The sequence below is a fragment of the Hoplias malabaricus genome, chromosome 1, assembly GCF_029633855.1.
Source record: "Hoplias malabaricus isolate fHopMal1 chromosome 1, fHopMal1.hap1, whole genome shotgun sequence".
In the NCBI taxonomy this organism is placed as follows: domain Eukaryota; kingdom Metazoa; phylum Chordata; class Actinopteri; order Characiformes; family Erythrinidae; genus Hoplias; species Hoplias malabaricus.
Window position 1 is genome coordinate 37448219 of NC_089800.1, and position 19742 is coordinate 37467960.

Genomic DNA, 19742 nt, shown 5'->3' on the forward strand with positions numbered 1-19742 from the left:
CTTGGTGTATGTACAATATTAACCCACTGAAAATCTGACACAGTTAAAGCTGAACTAAATCTGGACTTTTACATGCCAAGGAAAAAAAATGTATCTTGTTGTTGTTGAGTTCACCGGATGTTCCTTCATTTAAAATGTGGCTGTCATAAATCTCAGATTTTCTCCCTCTAGAAAAGCTCACTTTTGAAATCCATAACAGACATCAAACATTTCGTGAAATCTGGTTTGGAAATTGCTGGGTGATAAATGATTTTTTTCCTTACATTATTGTTATACTGCCTTACATATTATCTTGACCTTTTATATCTACAATATAAGTTTTATTTGCTTACTTATTTTTTTTTAACTATCTATAAGAATCTATACTGTATATCAATCTTCCGTTGTTACAGTCGCAGCAAGATTTCTATTTTGACTTTTGTATGTGTATGTGTGCGTGTGTGTATGTGTGTGTGTGTGTTGTATTTTGTATACTTGTATATACTTGTATATATATATACTTGTATTCTTGCAAAATTCAATAAATATAATTGGAATGAAAAAAAGAAGCTGAAATAAATCTCTAATCAAGTTTTCAAGTTACACTACATACATATTATTTTATTCATAGCTAACAAAAACCTGCTCGCAATTGGCCCTGTAATGGTGACCTTACACTTATCTAGCCATCCTCACAGAGCAAGAGGATGAGCTGGGGATCAGTGCGAGAACACAAAGAGCACTGGTGATACAATAAAAACAATAAGGTTGGAACCAGGGTGAAGAATGAAGCCAAATTGCATCATGCACCAAGGAACACATGGCTAAAGCAGCCCCTGGGACTGCAGCTGACACTGGCTCGAAGTGATGATGGTGATGATGATGTAATTTTGAATGCACTGGACATCATGATTGATGGACTAACCCATTTTAGCCAGAAGGCAATTTGAGGTCAGCCTTAGGCTCAGTGCTGACTTGACTTTACTTTACTTAAACACCCGCCCAACTCTAACCCTGTTAGTCCAAGCAAGTGTAAATGGCGATATGAGTTTAAAATCATCTCTGTTTGAGCTTTATTGATTACTTGGTTCAAGGTGTTTACATTTCAAAAATTTGGTCTGCCTAAAGGTCTCCAAGGCTGCGTATTCCTGCAGTATTAAATTAAAACACTTGTTTATCATTTCACTAGAGGACAATGGGAACACTTCTTGGTTCCTTCCAAGGTGTCTTCCTCCAGCTATGAGGGAGACTTTACTGCCACTGTCGCCCATTGGCTTGCTTACTAGGGGTTATTAATTCAACATTTTGTTGTATTATTTTAGTATTTTTGTGTTTAACTTTAGAGGTAGTCCACAGTTTTTTTTTCTTTTGGAGGTTTCCCACTGTATGTTACCTACTCTACACAAACCTGCTTGGCTCTACCTGCTTTTTGGTACCTGGTACCTTGTTTGTTTTCTACTACAGTGGAAAGCAGTTGAAATTTAGCTTGTAACATTTGTTTCCAAAGCCAGAAAGATGGAGTTTTGTTAACAATTACCGCGGTAACTGGTAACATGAAGCATTATTTACTAATAATGTGTTGGTGTACTGTTTTTATTTTTTGAGACACAGTTCCATGCATCAGTTCAGACAGATCTGTGTAGTTGACTTTTTTTTTTTTTTTTGCCAACTCCCAAATTATTATTTGAACAATTAAGTTTTCAACTCTCACTGGATTCTTTTGTCAGCCACCAATCCAAAGTAAGTTTGGAACCTCTCCAAAAGTCCACAGTGCAAAGCCATGGTCGAATGTGCAAAGCCACTGTTTTCGGATATTCCATTCATCTCTTTCATGTCCACCACGCCCAGGTGAATTTATTTTGCCTGCAAATTCTCACATCATGTTCAATTTTGTTTAACTTTGACAATCGCACTCTCATCCCCAACCAATAGTGCTCCTGCTCTGTGTGACCTCTAACATGTTCTGTACTGTCTCTGCCCTGTCTGAGCCAACATGGAGGCAGCGCTGATGGTTGCGGTAACAGAGTTACACAATATTATACAACCCTTTTGTGAAGATTACAAAACACAACACAAGCGAGAATAACTGTGAAAGTAGAGCTAAGAAAACTCTTCTCTGAGAACTCCTCAGTTTTGCCACTGTTGCTACGATACTAATGGTCTTCAGATATGAACTGCTGAATCAAACTGAGAGTAAAGTGCTGATTTCTAGCCCCACTTGCCCATGTCGTGTTAACAAGTTTTAATACTAGCACAGATTGTTTAGAACCATGAGTGAGTAGGTACTAAAAAAAGTACCCCATTTCAGGTACCAGGTGGCAAATTTGACTAATAGAAAAGCAAAATCACTGAATACAGCTTAGTAGAGTAGGTACCAGGCAGTGGAAAAGCACACTTTGTTTGGTCTCTTTTACACTGACTATTTTCTCATCAGCTTAGTACTTGGTTTTGATGGTTATTTGGGGCAGCCATGGCCTGGTGGTTAGGAAACTGGGCTTGTAACCATAAGGCTGCCGGTACAATCCCCAGAGTCAGGTTGAGCAAGGTACCTAAGCCCCAACTGCTCCCCAGGTGCCATGGCTAGGGCTGCCCACCGCTCTGGGCGTGTATGCTCACCGCCTCCTAGTGTTTACTAATGTATTTGTGTAAATGTGTGTTTCACTGCACGGATTGTGTTAAATGTAGAGAACAATTTCCTTTGTGTGCAAGCACAGTGGTCAATAAACTAATTCTAAGACATTAAATGAATGAATGCTAGTCTCTTCCACTGTTGCACAGTACTGTATTACTTGGCCACATTTTTGTGAACTCCAGTGGAGATTTTTCTCTCCCTTCTGTTCAAGGCCTGTTGTATAATTTAGCAGGATGCAAAATTTAACTTCCGCTTGTGGCTCTGACTGTTCTTTTGCTATCTGAAGCAGAGCTGAATCGATGCAATTACTGTATTAAAAAAACTTCAAAAGAAAGGTCTGGTGGAGAAGGAGATGAAGAAAACGTAATATCTCCATCTAACATCAACTTCTCTAATCTCTACTGGAGATGCATTGTGTTCTAATGTGAAGCAGCTTCTCAGGCTGTACAGCAGCAAGTGGAGGAAGATGTGTGTATGCAATTTAATGAGCATACCTGTTTTTTATGACTGTTCCACTCGATTGCCTGGAAAGAGAACCAGAGAGAAAATTCTGATGAGGAAAAAAAAGAAAAAAAAGAGGAAAATCTTCTTTTTAAAGCCTCTCAGAGTAACAGTGGAACATACTGACCCTATTATACTAACACCCAACACAACACTACACTGAAAAGCATCACATTTCACTATAGTGAAGACATTTCTAGAGAAACAATTATGGGCTGTCAAAATATTGTGTTTATTTATTTATTTATTTAAATTGTCATTATTTCACACGATTGGAAATCACCACATGCCCTTTCCATCCTGTGAACTGTATAATGGATTTAAATTAGTTTAAATGCATTGACCAATTAAATGGTCCAGAATGTCTAGGAATAAATTACATTTCTTAACAGTATATGATTTATTGACCGTTAGTAAGGTGCAAGCTGTTCCCTTTAAAGATAGCATTTTACACTGTATGGTCAAATGTATTGGACACCTGCTTAACCAACATTCCTTCTGAACTGTAGAGTAGTAAAAAGGACATTAGAAGGATATAAGTAAGAAGGATATAAGAGCCATCCTCTGAGGATTTCATGGCATTCAGTCACAAGAGCATTAGTAAGGTCATACCAATTATAAATCATTCATTTAGGATCACAATAGATAATGTAGATCATCCCAGTAGTATTGGATGGATGGATAACCACACACACACACACACACACACACACACACACACACACACACACACACACACACACACACACACACAGATACAGCTTTGTGTTTTGTGAAGTGCATGAAGTGCGTCACCCCAGATTGACAAAATGAAAGTAAACTGCCCCAACCTTTGACAAAATAAACTGGATACACAATTTCACCTACACCACTGACTGTAAATGCCATGGAGCTCAAATTATTCAGGACCAGCTGCAATTTTATTTCTGGCCACGTCACTGCTGTAACTACATAGCTGTGCCATATCGTATCGTGCGCAATAAAATTGCAAAACTTATATATATATATATATATATATATATATATATATTACACAATGTCAGAAATTTGGTAATTTATGGTTGTTTACAAAATAAGCAAATGCTTACACACTTAACTGATGTTCCTTCCGAATGTTTGAAACTATTAAATTTGTACAAAAATAAAAGGTTATATATAATAATTTAAATAAGAAATTAAATGATTATTAATTGAATCTAACTAATAATAATATATCATTTATCTTTTCGCAATACTGTGTTCTGGAAAATTAATAAGAGTATTTTTCAGAGTTTTATCATATCACCAAGAATATCATTATTGACAAAATACCCTGAAATATCATGATATGATTTTAGGTCCATATCGCCTGCCCCTAAGCTGAATTCATTATAAGGGGTGCTGACAAACAATACAATACCAGCTTTTCTTGCACCTGCAAAATACCAGGCCCTTTGCAGGTGATTGGGCATAGTGAGGTGAGTGTGAAGAGAGTCAGGCCTCTGGTAATAGAGGGAAAATCAATACACAGAAGCAGAAGCCTGGAGCAAAACCAGGCAGAGTTTAACTTGCTGTTCATGGCAAGGAGGGCATGAGTAGATCTCTCCGGGAATAGAGTGCACGCTGGTGTATTTAGCATGTTGAAGTGTTTCTCCCTCTTTTTATTTATGAGAACTCTCAGAGAGAAGAGGGCGGAAGACCATTTGTAATGGGTACATGACTGTGTGCCAGTTTGTGCTAGTTTTAAGCTGTGGATCGGTACTAAATCTTGTGATATAGTTTTAATATCACAGCTATAAGACCCCGGGTGCTGATGAATGTGAAATAAAACCCAAACATCGGCCTGGCTCCCACTGGCTGAGAGAGTGAGATTGCAGAAAATTTTTTTTCGAAATTTTGGAGAGTATTAATTTCTGTTGTAATTTATCTTAGTTATAATCAGTTAAGGTGGGGTGACACAGTGGTGCAGCAGGTAGGTCCAGGATCCTCGGGTTGTGGGTTTGAGCCCCCTCTTTGAGGAGTTTGGTGTGTTCTCCCCATGTACGCGTAGGTTTCCTCCAGGTGCTCCGGTTTCCTCATGTGTACAAAAACACGTTGGAAGATGGATTGGCTGCTCAGGAGTGTCCAAAGATGTGAGTGTCTGAGTGTATGTGTGAGTGTGTATCACGCTGAGAAGGACTGGCGCCCCCTCCAGGGTGTGTCAGCTAGATAAGTGGTTGAATGAATGAATAATTATTCATTAATTGTCTGTAACCGCTTAGCCAGTTCAGGGTCACGGTGGGAACACACCCTGTAGGGTCCACCAATCCTTCACAGGGCAACACACACACACACACACACGCGGCCACTTTTTAGTCACCAATCCACCTACCAATGTGTGTTTTGGGACTGTGGGAGGAAACCGGAGGAAACCCATGCGGACACAGGGAGAACACACCAAACTCCTCACAGACAGGTCCCTGGAGCTGTGTGTCTGCAAAACTACCTGCTACCACAGTTTTGAAGCGAAGCGAAATAAAAAAGTACAACAGAGGTGGTAAACACTTGTAATCAATACAGTATTAATACAATATTAAGTATATTATATAGCCACAAGTGTATAGCCCAAAAGAGTACACATTCATTTGGGGATCTGGACAGTCACTAAAGGTACAAAGAGTGTAAATGTACCTATAAATTAAATTTATAAACTTTCACTATGGAACTGTGTAAAATAAAAGTATAAAATATCAGTCCTGGAGATCCAATCAACACAACATTAAAAATTACAATTAGAATTAAATAAGAACTAAAAATAGAATAAGTTACAATTATGTTCCCTAATTAAAGATACAAATATTTACCTTTGAGGGTACCACCACGGTGACAATTTTTCTGACAGTTTAGAGTGCACACTCTTTGTTTGAATCTCTCCAATCACAGCACTGGACTCACGTTTAAAGGGAACATCTACTGGATCTTACTGCCGCTTTTGATATGGTTGATCATAATATTTTGTTAAAGCGTCTTAATACAGTTGCAGGGATCCATGGGCGAGCATTAGCATGCTTCTCTTCCTACATTAGAGACCGTTCCTTTGCTGTCCAATTAGGAAAGTCGATTTCTTCTTCAGCTCCCATTATTAATGGTTTACCACAGGGCTCTATTTGGGTCCTATTCTATTTTCATTATACCTGGTACCTGGAATCTCATATCACTACTATGCTGATGACATACAGTTATATTTACCTCTGAAACCTGGGGATACAATGTCTTTAAACATACTATCTGCATGCATGAGTGAAGTCAAGCTTTGGCTAACTAAAAACTTCCTCCAGCTAAATCAGAGTAAGACAGTGGTTGTCCTAATCAGCCCCTCAATAAATACCCAATCTACCAGTGATAACTTGAGATGTCTTTTTCATAATTTGTCCCACTGTGTAAAAAATGGAGGAGTCATTTTGGGTCCAGCTCTTAAATTTTATAAACAAATTAATTTGGCTGGTAAACCAAGCTTTTTCCAACTGAGACGCATTGCTAAGCTTAAACAGATTTTATCATTTAAGGATCTTGAGGTTGTTATTCATGCTCTTATTACAGCTCGTCTTGACTAGTGTAATTCCCTTTACATGGGGGTCAATGAGTCTTCTCTAGCCCATCTGCAGCTTGTTTAAAACGCCACTGTTAGTCTTCTTGCTGGCACTAAGAAATGTGACCATATTTCTCCAATCTTGGCTTCGCTACACTAGCTTCCTATCAGGTACAGGGCTCGGTTTAAAATCTTTTGTTTGTTTTTAAGAGTCTTCATGGTTTGGCTTGGCTCCACAGTATATTTGTCACAGGTTAAGTCCTTATAATGCACACAAGACTCTTCGGTCTTCTAATAAAATGCTGTTAAAAATCCCTTACTCTTGTTGATGCTCCGACTCTGTGGAACTATGTACCATATGGTATCAGATCCATGTCCTGTACTGCAGTGATTCTCAACCAGAGGGTCGCGAAGAACAGAAACCCCAGTGTGTTATTTGTAATGAAGTGCTGGCAAATGAGAGCATGAAACCACCCAAACTAATGCAACATTTACAAACGAAACTTTTATACATGCAGTTGGCGTGGTCCTCCTTAGTTCTTACTAATGTTCTCTGATTGTAGAGATATGCAGAGAAGTTAAATATCTAATTTTGTGGCCTTATTTATTTTGTGCATTTTTGATTAATTTTAATTTTAATCATAGTAACTTTTACACATGCAGTTGTCATGTTCCTCCTTAGTTTCCTTAAAAAAATTGCTCTTAAATTCACTTTGCATGCATATGTATGTTTAAATGTGTTTTTTAAAAGGCTATTTTTCAAAAATAAATTTGCTTGGTTTGTATTTTATAAAAGTGGGTCGTGACTTATTGACCATGAGAAAATGTGGGTCCCGTGCTGAGACCAATTGAGAACCCCTGCTCTACTGAAGAGAAAATCCTGTCTTAAGACCTATCTCTCCTCGCGTGCTTATGACTGTGACTAAATATCAATCACTGCAATATATTGATCTTGAAGGAAATTGCACAGTGGGCTCAGTAGGAAGATCATAGGGTACTAAGGGTAAACTGTTGATTTCCACAACCTGATATTGACCTCATAAACTAAGCAGCAATATTTTACAGGTGCTTTTTGTTAGTTCCAATTTCTATTCAGACCAAGTGCACAAAAACGCTTTAACAACACAGAGCACCAGTCAACATTAGGTTATATAGTGCATGTTATCATTTTACACTGAACACATTCATACACACACACACACACACCCTTCTGTAAACATCAACATCAAACATCAAGGCAGCCATGTACAGTCCTCAGATCTAAAGATGACAATTATTTTAGACAATTATTTCTTTTTTATTTATTTATTTTTTTTGGTGACGGGAGGTAAAAAAAATAAAACAGAGTAATAAATCTGCTGGTGCGGAGGTTCTTCCTGAAGTCTCTCCTCATTCCCTGCCATTTCCAGTGTGAATGCAAACCCCTCCTTTCCACCCCTCCACTCCGCCCTGTTCCTGGAGCTCTCTGAATAACTCAGCCCTTCAGTAATAAATTGACAGCTGTAGAAAATGGCCGCTCTCGATTTGGTTGCTTCTCCACACAATCTCATTACGTTATGCTGCGCTTGTGTGCCCTTGAAAGCTCAGTAAAGTGTTTTTGCTGGAGGATGCCGGGGAACTCACTGTATGAGAAAACACCGAGAAAATAGGACAGGGGAGCTAGGAGCAGTAGCAGAATCATCATGCTGCACACTCCATGTTACCTGATGAATGCTGTTTAACCGGTGGTTTTAACAACTCTATACAATTAAAGCAACTTACCACTGTTTGTACAACAGTTATCTCCAGCCATGCAATCCGACTGACTGTGAAGCATTCTCTCCAAGCTTAAATTTGTAATAACAACACTTTTTTTCCTCACATTAACTGTATCATTCCACTGAGCACCAGTTTCTAAGCAACTATTGTGTTTAAGCTGCAGGTAATGCCACTCCTTTCTTCCAAATTTCCCACATATCTGCAATCACTAAATAAGACACATACATTTTATAAGATTAAATTCATATGTGAAACATGCCTTAAAGGAACAGTAGGTAAAATTAGTTGTCCATTAGTTGTCCAATTAGTTGTCCTACAATGCAGAGAGTAATTCACAGCACTTTTTAAAGCACTCTTCTGAAATCAAAGGGGAGGGGAAGTGCGTGGGCTGGTTTCCTACCCTTCTCTTAAAATGACTTTGTGTAGTTTCTGCAGTGGTGATCCTGGAATAGCAACGACAAATGCTTGGTTCTCCCTCTCATAGGTCTGTGAAGCATCACAATGATTTTATTATATATATATATATATATATATATATATATATATATATATATATATATATATATACCCTGGATGGGTTAAATGAGTCTGAATTTTGTTATACTTCTGTGCAACGACAATGGACTATCATTTCACTGAGCAACAGTTTCTAAGCAACTATTCATTTTAGGCATTCAGACAGTTTATAACGATTTCTGCACAGAGTAACACAAAATATTAGGTGTACAAATACACTATATTGCCAAAATATTCACTCGTCTGTCTTTGCGTTGAAATTAACTTGAGTTAATCCATAGAGTTTAATATGATGTCAGCCTACCTTTTGAGCTATAACACAATCACCTTCCACCAAACTTTACACTTGGCACAATGCAGTCAGACAAGCACCGTTCTCTTGGCAACCACCAAACCCAGACTCGTCCATCTGATTGCCAGACGGAAAAGTGTGATTTGTCACTCCAGAGAACATGTCTCCACTGCGTCCAGTGGCGGTGTGCTTTACACTGTTGCATCTGATGCTTCTTGGCCATTGAAACCCATTCCATGAAGCTCTCTATGCACGGTTCTTGAGCAAATCTCAAGAACAGTGCAAGGCAGGAATACACCCTGGAGGGGGCATCAGTCCTTCACAGGGCAACACACACACACACACATACATACACATTCACACCTACGGACACTTTTTTTGAGTCGTGAATGGAACACCTGAATTTAATTATTGGGATGGGTGAGTGAATACTTTTGGAAATATAATGTTTTAAAGCATTTTCTTGTGGAATGTATAATTTTAATTCAGAATTCATTCTCCTGCACTTTTATACTTTAATGATAACTGTTGATGAGATACTTTAAATACTATTTTAATATTGTAATGCTATAGTATTAAAAATAACAACATAAAATATCCTAAAACTTTAGTATTTCCATGAAGGATATAGTGTTGCAAATGTGCATTGTTTATTCCAATCGATTTTGTATCCAAAAGTATGTGTGACTTTTGTTTAGACCATTTAAAATATTGATTTCGATATTAGAGACCAGTTTTAATATATATATATATATATATATATATATATATATATATATACATACAAACACACAAACACACAAACCGGATTCCAACAAAGTTGGGACACTAAACAAACTGTGAATAAAAACTGAATGCAATGATGTGGAGTTGCCAACATCTAATATTTTTTTCAGAATAGAACACAAATCACAGATCAAAAGTTTAAACTGGGAGAATGTATCATTTTAAGGGAAAAATATGTTGTTTCAAAATTTCATGACGTCAACAAATCCCAAAAAAGTTGGGACAAGGCCATTTTTTACCACTGCATGGCATCCCCCCTTCTTCTTACAACACTCAACAGACGTCTGGGGACAGAGGAGACCAGTTTCTCAAGTTTAGAAGTAGGAATGATCTCCCAATCATGTCTAATACAGGCCTCTAACTGTTCAATCATCCTGGGCCTTCTTTGTTGCACCTTCCTCTTTATGATGCGCCAAATGTTCTCTATAGGTGAAAGATCTGGACTGCAGGCTGGCCATTTCAGTACCCAGATCCTTCTCCTATGTAGCCATGATGTTGTGATTGCTGCAGAATGTGGCCTGGCATTATCTTGTTGAAAAATGCAGGGTCTTCCCTGAAAGAGATGGCGTCTAGATGGGAGCATATGCTGTTCTAGAACCTGAACATAGTTCTCTGCATTAATGTTGCCTTTCCAGACATGCAAGCTGCCCATGCCACAAGCACTCATGCAACTCCATACCATCAGTGACGCAGGCTTCTGAACGGATCGTTGATAACAACTTGGGTTATCCTTGTCCTCTCTGGTCTGGATGACATGGCGTCCCAGTGTTCCATAAAGAACTTCAAATCGTGACTCATCTGACCACAGAACAGTTTTCCATTTTGCCACACTCCATTTTAAAAGACCCCTGGCCCAGTGCAAACGTCTGAGCTTGTGGAGCTTGCTTAGAAATGGCTGTAGAGTTTCAGCTGGCAATGGCGGAGGTCATGGTGGATTGTGTTCACTGACAATGCTTTCTGGAAGTATTCCTGAGCCCATTCTGTTATTTTCTTGACAGTGGCATTCCTGTTTGAGGTGCAGTGACGTTTAAGGGCCCGGAGATCACGAGCATCCAGTAGAGTTTTACGGCCTTTACCCTTACGCACAGCAATTGTTCCAGATTCTCTGAATCTTTTGATGATGATAACTTAAAGTCTTTGCTATTTTACGCTGGGTAACACCATTCTCGTATTGCTGCACTATCTTTCTGCGCAACAATGGTAGAATTGGTGATGCTCTTACCATCTTGGCTTCAGAGAGACACTGACAATCTGAGAAGCTCTTTTTATACCCAATCATGTTCGTTATATGCTGTTCGTTATATGCTCAATTTCCTTTTTCCAGCCACTTATTGCTATTTGTCCCAACTTTTTTGGGATTTGTTGACACTGTGAAAATTTGTGTCAACGTATTTTGCTTTAAAATGTTACATTTACTCAGATTAAACTTTTGATCTGTCATCTATGTTCTATTACGAATAAAATATTGACATTTGCCATCTCCACATCATTGCATTCAGTTTTTATTCACAATTTGTTTAGTGTCCCAACTTATTTGGAATCCGGATTGTGTATATATATATCAGAGGCGATTGCTCCAAGACTGCAAGGGAAGCTCAGCTTCCCCTAAAATGTCAAAAAATAAGTGATCAAATATATACTGTTGTGTGTACATGTCATTGAATAAATATGCACTACAACGCGCTCAAATTTTGTTCAGAATCAGCTTCTTATCACTGGTAAAGACGCGGCTTTCCTCTCAATCATTCGCGCAGATTCACAGTGTTTTAAACAGTGAGGACGCTGAGCGTCCACAGAGTTCAATAGCAAAGCAGCGAAGTGCAGCGAAACGAGACGAGTCATTGGATAAATGCTGGGCTTTGTCCCGCCCATCGGATGCTCAGCGTCTCTGGGGGTCTATGGGGCAGTGGTCTGGCCTCGGTTGGCCCAGACGCTCAGCTTCTGCATGATGATTGAATGATCTGTCTGAGGCTGAATCCCTTTTTGACTGACAGCAAAATGAGCGAATCAGCGATCTTTTGGTTTAAAGATCCGTGGGAGCATTACATTTTCATTCTGTTCTGAGTTGAACCAGAGACTTTCTTAAACCTCTTAGCGGCATTTTCTTTGTTAAAAACGACTAGCGACAAATCGAGCTTCTGTTTCTGGTGGGGTTTTTTGCAGCTGCTTGTGTTTGGAGACTGACTTCTATCACTCGTTCTGACTTCTATCGCAGTTTCTATCGGGTGCTGCTGAGCCCCTCCACCGTCACAAAGCACTCACAGGCGGACACACTTCACATGGGCCAAGGCCATTTAAGCAGCCTAGCTCTGCTGGCCATTGAGAGGACACTAGTCAAGTCCCTGGAAAAGACGCCTTGTTGGTACGACAGGGTCACAGATCATTTTCTTGAAAAGGAACGGAGGGTAGAATTTATGTATAAATAAACCGACACATTTTATGATGTAGGCCGAAACTGAGCTTCCCCTCCTTGAAAGACCAGCATCCACCACTGATATATATATATATATATAAATGACAACTGCCATTTTTAATAATTTCCAACAGTTACCAACAGATGCAAATGTGACACAAAAATGCTGTAAAACATATTTGACCACCTAACAGATATACTATATAACACATTGGACCAGCAGCCCATCTGACAAGGCTCTGTGGAAGAATGTGTGCAGGCCTAAATTAAATTTAAATATGCTTTTCTGTCATATTTGTAATACAGTAACAACTAGCCCAAAAATCAGAATAAAATCAGTTTCTTGTCCATAATATAATACGTATACATATAAAATATACAAATATGGCCTTATCCAGGAGGGATGGTCTAGGCACGAGGGCTGAAACGATTATTCGGGTAACTCTAAAAACTACTAAAAATGTTTGAGGCTTCTTTTAATTCATGTCACCAAAGTCCATCTATTTTAAATGTCTCTGCTATGGTATCACTCCCGCTTTGTAGACTACCGCGCAGCTCTGATATCATTCTTTTACACAGACTGTTATAACTGACGCACATTTCAAAGATTTAAGGTGGTGCCATTTATTTTGCTCTCTATGGCAATGGCGAAAAATGAAGATACTGATGTGCGTAAAAGGCAGAGAATGTCTGGGAAAGTGTGGGAACCTTTTTCGCTGCCTAAATCAGACACTGTAGTGTATACACTTTAAAATGGACCTGGCCTACCATAATAGCACTTTGTTAATTAGGGTTGGGTGATATGGCCCTAAAATCATATCACGATATTTTAGTGTATTTTCACAATAACAATATACTTGGGGATATGACGAAACAATAAGAAATACTTTTAATAATTTTAAGAACACACTATTGCAAAAAAGTTATATTAATATAAAATATATGTAATATATATTAAAATTATTAAATGGTTTTATTTATTTAAAAGTTTTATTTTATTAAAAATTTAATTTCAATCATTCATGTAAAGAACGTATGCCATATTATGGCTTATTGCATGACGTTGTTTGGTAAACATGTTAGAATATTATGATATCACAATATTGACTTTTTAAAATCTTTTTTAAAATTATTACAGTATTATTACAAAAATTACGATATGGCACAGCCCTATCATTAATGCTGCAGCACCTGAACCGAAAGCAACGGGTGCACACACGCACACACACACACACACACTCTCTGGGAAGTTACATCTCAAAACACACCTACCCCATACAGAAGGTAGTAATAATAAATGCAACAGATGGAAAAATTAATTTATGACTACATGAATAACAGCCAGTTGCTTGCTCTTAAGAAGTCTTTCATTTTGCATAACACTATTGATCAAGTTGTTTAAAAACACAAAAGTATGCTTTATCCGATTGCTTGATTAATCGATTAAAAAAAATCGACAGATTACTCGATTCCAAAAAGTATTCAATAGTTGCAGCCCTAGAAGGTACTACTAGTAAACTACTTGTTTAAGGTATACCACTAAATTTTATGACCATTGCTGTACATTTGAAAGTACATTTACATGCTTTATACCTTCTTATGTAAAATAGTGTACTGCTAGATGACGGATATAAACCCAACACTGAGCAGTTTCTGCTACTGTGTGCAGCTCAGACAGCAAATACGATACATTAAAAATATATGTGGTAGAGTCAGGGTAAAAAAATTAAATGCTTGCTATGCTCCAACAGCTTTGAAACTCTATCAAGAGGAAAAACGTTTGCGCCCCTTGCTTACTATTGACTCTGACTGCCCCCAAAATCTGCAGACTGGGCTAAAGCAGCCAGACTCAGCACAAATGTGGGGGTACAATTGCATAGCTCAAGCATGAACGATTTCTAGAGCAAGTCGTATTAAACAACCTGGTGCCTATTAAAGCAGGCATCACTTTTAAAAGACAGACACTAATTTCTATCAGCAACTGGTGACGCAGATCAAATCAGAGAGCATCTTCAGCAATTACTCTCCTGCTTTGATTACATTTGAGTTCATTATAACTCATCATTCAGAGTCGCAGCAGAGTGGCAAGTGCCAGTTGTCTCCACGCTGGCAGCATGTAAAGTCAGCTTGGTGCAAAGAAAAAGCCTCAGAATCCTAATTCACTGCTCTTGTTAATTTGGAGAGCTATTTTCGGTCACATTTGCGTGTGTGTGTGGGGGGGGGGGTGTTATACTCAAAACCACACATATATACACATTGCTGTATACACATATACAGCAACACCGATCCACTTTTAAGATTCAAGCTTCTGAATAACACGCCTGACAAGACAACGGAATAAACAAAGGGAGGATGTGGTGAATGTTGCAGATTCTTAAAAAATAATAATAAAAGAAAGAAACAAGGAAGGAAAGGGGGTGAAAACACCACCTCGACACAAGGCAAACCGGCAAACCAAGGGGAATGATTGGGTACAATCAAAAGCAGAGAGAACTGGTTAGCAAATAGCTGGGAGCATCTGAGTCCCAGTGCCAGGCAGAGGCAGAGGTATGACCCTCAAAGGCAGAAACTCAGATACACACACACACACACACACACACACACACATACACAGAACCCCTTCCTTTTAACCTATTTTAATCTGGGCCATTGAAAGAGGATGAATGTGCAGGAAAATGCCATCCACTATGGACACTTATATGATCCCTATAAACCAGCTTGTAACTTACTCACCGCATTTCCTAATGCCTCACCAGCAATACTCCCAATTAGTCTCAATTAACAGAGCTTTGCCTTTACAGAATTGGAGGGCTCCCTCTAGAGGAGATGTTTTGTCAATAGAGGAGACCAAACTTCACACTGGTGAGATGGAAGAGCAGGGGATGTGGAAAAAATATCATATACATTTATATGATAAAATCTTCACAAGTTTCCAAATCACAATACTTTTACACACAGACACAATGCCCCTGTAGAGTCACATATAAAACCGTCATCAAAACTCTAGCTTTGTTGTCTATTAATGAAACAGGCAGAGTGAGAATATCTATATTACAAAATAGCCATGTTTATTATGATCAACATAGAACCCATCTCTGAATTTAACAACAATATCTGTTACAGATAAGAGTGAGATTATTATCTTCAGTTAAGGAATACACTCCTTTTTCCACAGGTTTACACAGATCCCTGGGGTCTTCATGAAACAATACCAAAATACCACAAGCATATAACAATACAGCATATTTCCTACACTGTCAAAACATTGCCCCTATTTTTTGCCACTTCTAAGGGAGAGCCTGTGTTTATTCCAAATGTGAGGTGGCCAGGACTGAGGAAGGAAAAGCAGAAAACGCTTGTTCTAATTTTGATCTTTGCTTTTCTCATTTTCACCATATTAAATCAGTGCACGTTTTGTAACAAACTAGTTATTTTTATTTCAAACTTTGTGGGTTGGTAGGAGCCCCAGATCCCCAAAGTAATGTACTAATGCATTTAAAGGATTACTAAGTAAGATTTCTGTATTTTTGCTCCTAGGTTCCCCCTACAGTTTCAGAGTATAAATCACACACCTCCTGAAAGTACAAAGTGTAGTCTCTGTAGTGCTGAGCCCAGAGTAGCAATGACAGACACTCTATTCTCCCAATTTTGGATTTTAGCATAAAAATACTACCTAGTGTTCCTTTAAAAGAAGTACAAAAGTTTGTGGACACATGCTCATCCAATATAACTTCTAACATAAAGGGCATCGAATGGTAATTTGTCACCGCTTTGCTCACAAACAACAGCTATTACTCTTCTGAAAAGACTTTTCAATAGCTGTTGGAACCCTTCTGCACATAAACATTAGGGAGCTTCAGTGATGATGCTGGAAAATTTGTTCTGGATCACAAATGACACTTCAGTTTTTTCAAAAGGCAGAGAAAAGGAGGTTAAACTGTTCCACAGTCCAAAGGTGGTGGGATTTATACCCAGCTACATAACGCTGCTCAATATTTATATCATCTATAATCTATTACGTGGCATGTTGTCGCTGCTTGTATTGAGGAGTGGGGAATTTGGTGTGTTCTCCCACTGTTTGCCTGGGTTTCCTCCTGGTGTTATAATATCTTCCCACAGCCCAAAAACACATTAGTGTGAATGACTCAATGAGAGTGTGATGCCCTGTGAGGGACTGTATGTTCCTGCCTTGTGCCCAGTGATTCTTGGTTAGGCTCAGGACCCAATATGACCCTGAACAGGAAGAAGTGGTTACAGAAATTAATGAAATGAAACTTTATTATCATAAAGTTACAAGATTTTTACAAGGTTTTGTGTTTTGGAAGAATTTGATCCCATAACAATACACATTATTCAATTGGGGCCATATTTATTTAATATTCATTCATTGTCTGTAACTGCTTATCCAGTTCAGTGTCACGGTGGGTCCGGAGCCTACCCAGAATCATTGGGCGCAAGGCAGAATCACACCCTGGAGGGGGCGCCAGTCCTTCATAGGGCGACACACACATATGGACACTTTTGAGTCACCAATCAACCTACCAACGTGTTTTTGGACCATGGAAGGAAACTGGAACACCCGGAGGAAACACACGCAGACACAGGGAGAACACACCAAACTCCTTACAGACAGTCACCCGGAGCAGGATTCGAACCCATAGCCTCCAAGTCCCTGCAGCTGTGTGACTGCTACACTACCTGCTGTGCCTGCCGCATTTACCTAAATTAAATGTTAGAAATGTCAAGAATTTAATTCTACAATCAAAAACAAAACACTTTATTGTTTTCATAAGATATGTCTTGGGGTGTGATAAAGATACTGAGATGCACAATCTCCAGAGATATATATATATATATATATATTTTTTTTGGATGTTCTGTCTATCTATCGAACAGGGCATGTAAAAACCCATCACTGAAGATGTGAGGAGGGTAGAATAGATAAAAATACGTGGTGATGAGAAGGTTATATCCAGCTGCTGCATTACTAAATGTGGCTGGGTCTGGTCCAAGGCCTTTCTGGGACTGTTTAGAGGGGCGATCAACACATACACACACCCCCCTTCCCTACTGGAATTACACTATGCAATACTAAAGCACTCCTCCCTTTCTGTTACCCACCACCTCCACCTCTTTCTCCCTCTCTCACTACCAGTCAGATGATTTATCTTGTTCTTTTTTCATCTCTCCCTTTCTCACTCTCTCTCTCTCTCTCTCTCTCTCTCTCTCTCTCTCTCTCTCAACCCCATTTTTCTACAGATGTGCTAGAGCTCTAGCCCAGTGCTCTGAAGATAACCAGCTTACTGGGGTGCAGAAAATTGAGAAATACAAAGACAGCTTCACAGCATTCCTATGTTCAAGTCTCATTTTTCAACTCTCCCATTACTAGGGCTGGCCTGAATGATTATAAATGCTCAAATATGTGTTCGACATTTCGAGATACATTTTCTATTCAGTCCTAACATATCAGAAGAAGTCATTGCAAATAGCAGTTATTGTTAATATATGGAAGATTCATTCATTCATTCATTGTCTGTAACCCTTTATCCAGTTCAGGGTCATGATGGGTACACACCCTGGAGGGGGCGCCAGTCCTGCACAGGACGACACACACTCACGCATTCACTCACATCTACGGACACTTTTGAGTTGCCAATCCACCAACCAATGTGTGTTTTTGGATTGTAGGAAGAAACCGGAGCACCCGTAGGAAACCCACGCAGACACGGGGAGAACACACCAAACTCCTCACAGACAGTCACCCGGAGCGGGGCTCGCACACACAACCTCCAGGTCCCTGGAGCTGTGCGACTGCGACACTACCTGCCGCCCCTATATAGAACATGATCAAATTAAATTGTTCATAGCTGGTTTTAGTAGAGTCCATTCTAGAATGATGCAAACTGCAGAGCTTTTCACATGCCTGCTGATGCTCAATCAACAGAGATGCCTAAAATCACGTGGAAGCACTTGAAATAACTGGGCGATAAGGAGAACTCTCAGCGCCGAATGCAGTGATAAGAGGTTGGTTCATCAGGAAGGCGTGACATGTCTGACGAATCATCTCAAATGCAAAAGTATAATGATCCTACTCCGAGTCTCAACACACATCCAAACCAACACTGCCTCCAGCTCCACTCTATCATATAATCTCTTCAGGCAGGAACATCTGCCTCTTTTCTCCCATTCTCCCCAATTAAAGAGTTTTACTGCAGGTTTAAAACTTGAGTACATCAAAATCAAAACTTTACCACTGTGGGGGCGTAGAGTTTCATCTGCACGTTTTAGTGTAGTGAATTTTTAGTACCACCCCTGACCATAAAAGCAAAACTGAGATTTTAAACATGCTATAGAACGCTACAGACAGTGGGAGTAGGGACTTTAGTTGGATATTTATGGCGTGTACTTGCTTACAAATGAAAGTAAAATCAGATTTGTGTTTTCATGAATGTAGGATGCGTCTAGGGCAGCAAGTGTACAGCAAAACACTGATCGGATATAAAAAAAAACTATACTATGCACTATACATAAGCGCCTATAGTTTCCATTTGCATACATAGGTATGTTAAGATTAAAAACAACCATATTTACTTGTAAGAATGAACCAATATGGGAATTCTGGGTTGATGTCAATATACATATATGTAAAATACAGAAAGATAAGATTAACATAACAGACAAAATGCCCTGTGAATAACTGGCGCCCCCTCCAGGGTGTATTCCCGCCTTGCGCCCAATGAATCCAGGTAGGCTCTGGACCCACCGCAACCCTGAACTGGATAAGCGGTTACAGATAATGAATGAATGAATAACAGACAAAATAATGTTTATTTGCATAAAATTTCAGCTTTCAGCCAACTGTATTCTCTTAAAAATAATGATACTACAAAGGGTCCTTTGAGCGATGCCATAAAAGAACCACTTTTGGTTCCATAAAGAAACATGATTCTTTAAGAGATGTGTGCATGTGAAGAATCTTTAAATGGTTTAAAAATGAATCACTTGTTCTTAAGGGTCTTTACACATTTAAATGTATAAACAATTATTGGGTTGAAATATCTGCAAAATCAAGGCCATAATTTATTTGTATCCTTGGCAAAAAAAAATTCAGTTCAGCAAAGTTGATGTAATTTGATAGGAAGGCCAGTATTAACAGCCATGGTGTGATGCAGAGCTGCATAACTGTACACAGCACACCACATACACAGCATCTAGTTTCTTTGTGACTGCCCTTGTGCTTACACACTGCTTTATCATCACTGTACACAATGTCGATACACCAATATGCAGAATTCTTATCTATTGCTAAAAATCCTCT

The 19742-nt window shown here is 39.0% G+C and overlaps 1 protein-coding gene across 1 annotated transcript in view; it reads right to left on the reverse strand.

Moving 5' to 3' along the window:
* dpf1 (double PHD fingers 1) overlaps window positions 1-19742 on the reverse strand; it is a 78377-nt gene that overhangs the window by 53305 nt on the left and 5330 nt on the right. The window contains 1 exon segment of the mRNA XM_066662440.1: window positions 3106-3135. Within this exon segment, the coding sequence (XP_066518537.1) occupies window positions 3106-3135 (30 nt within the window).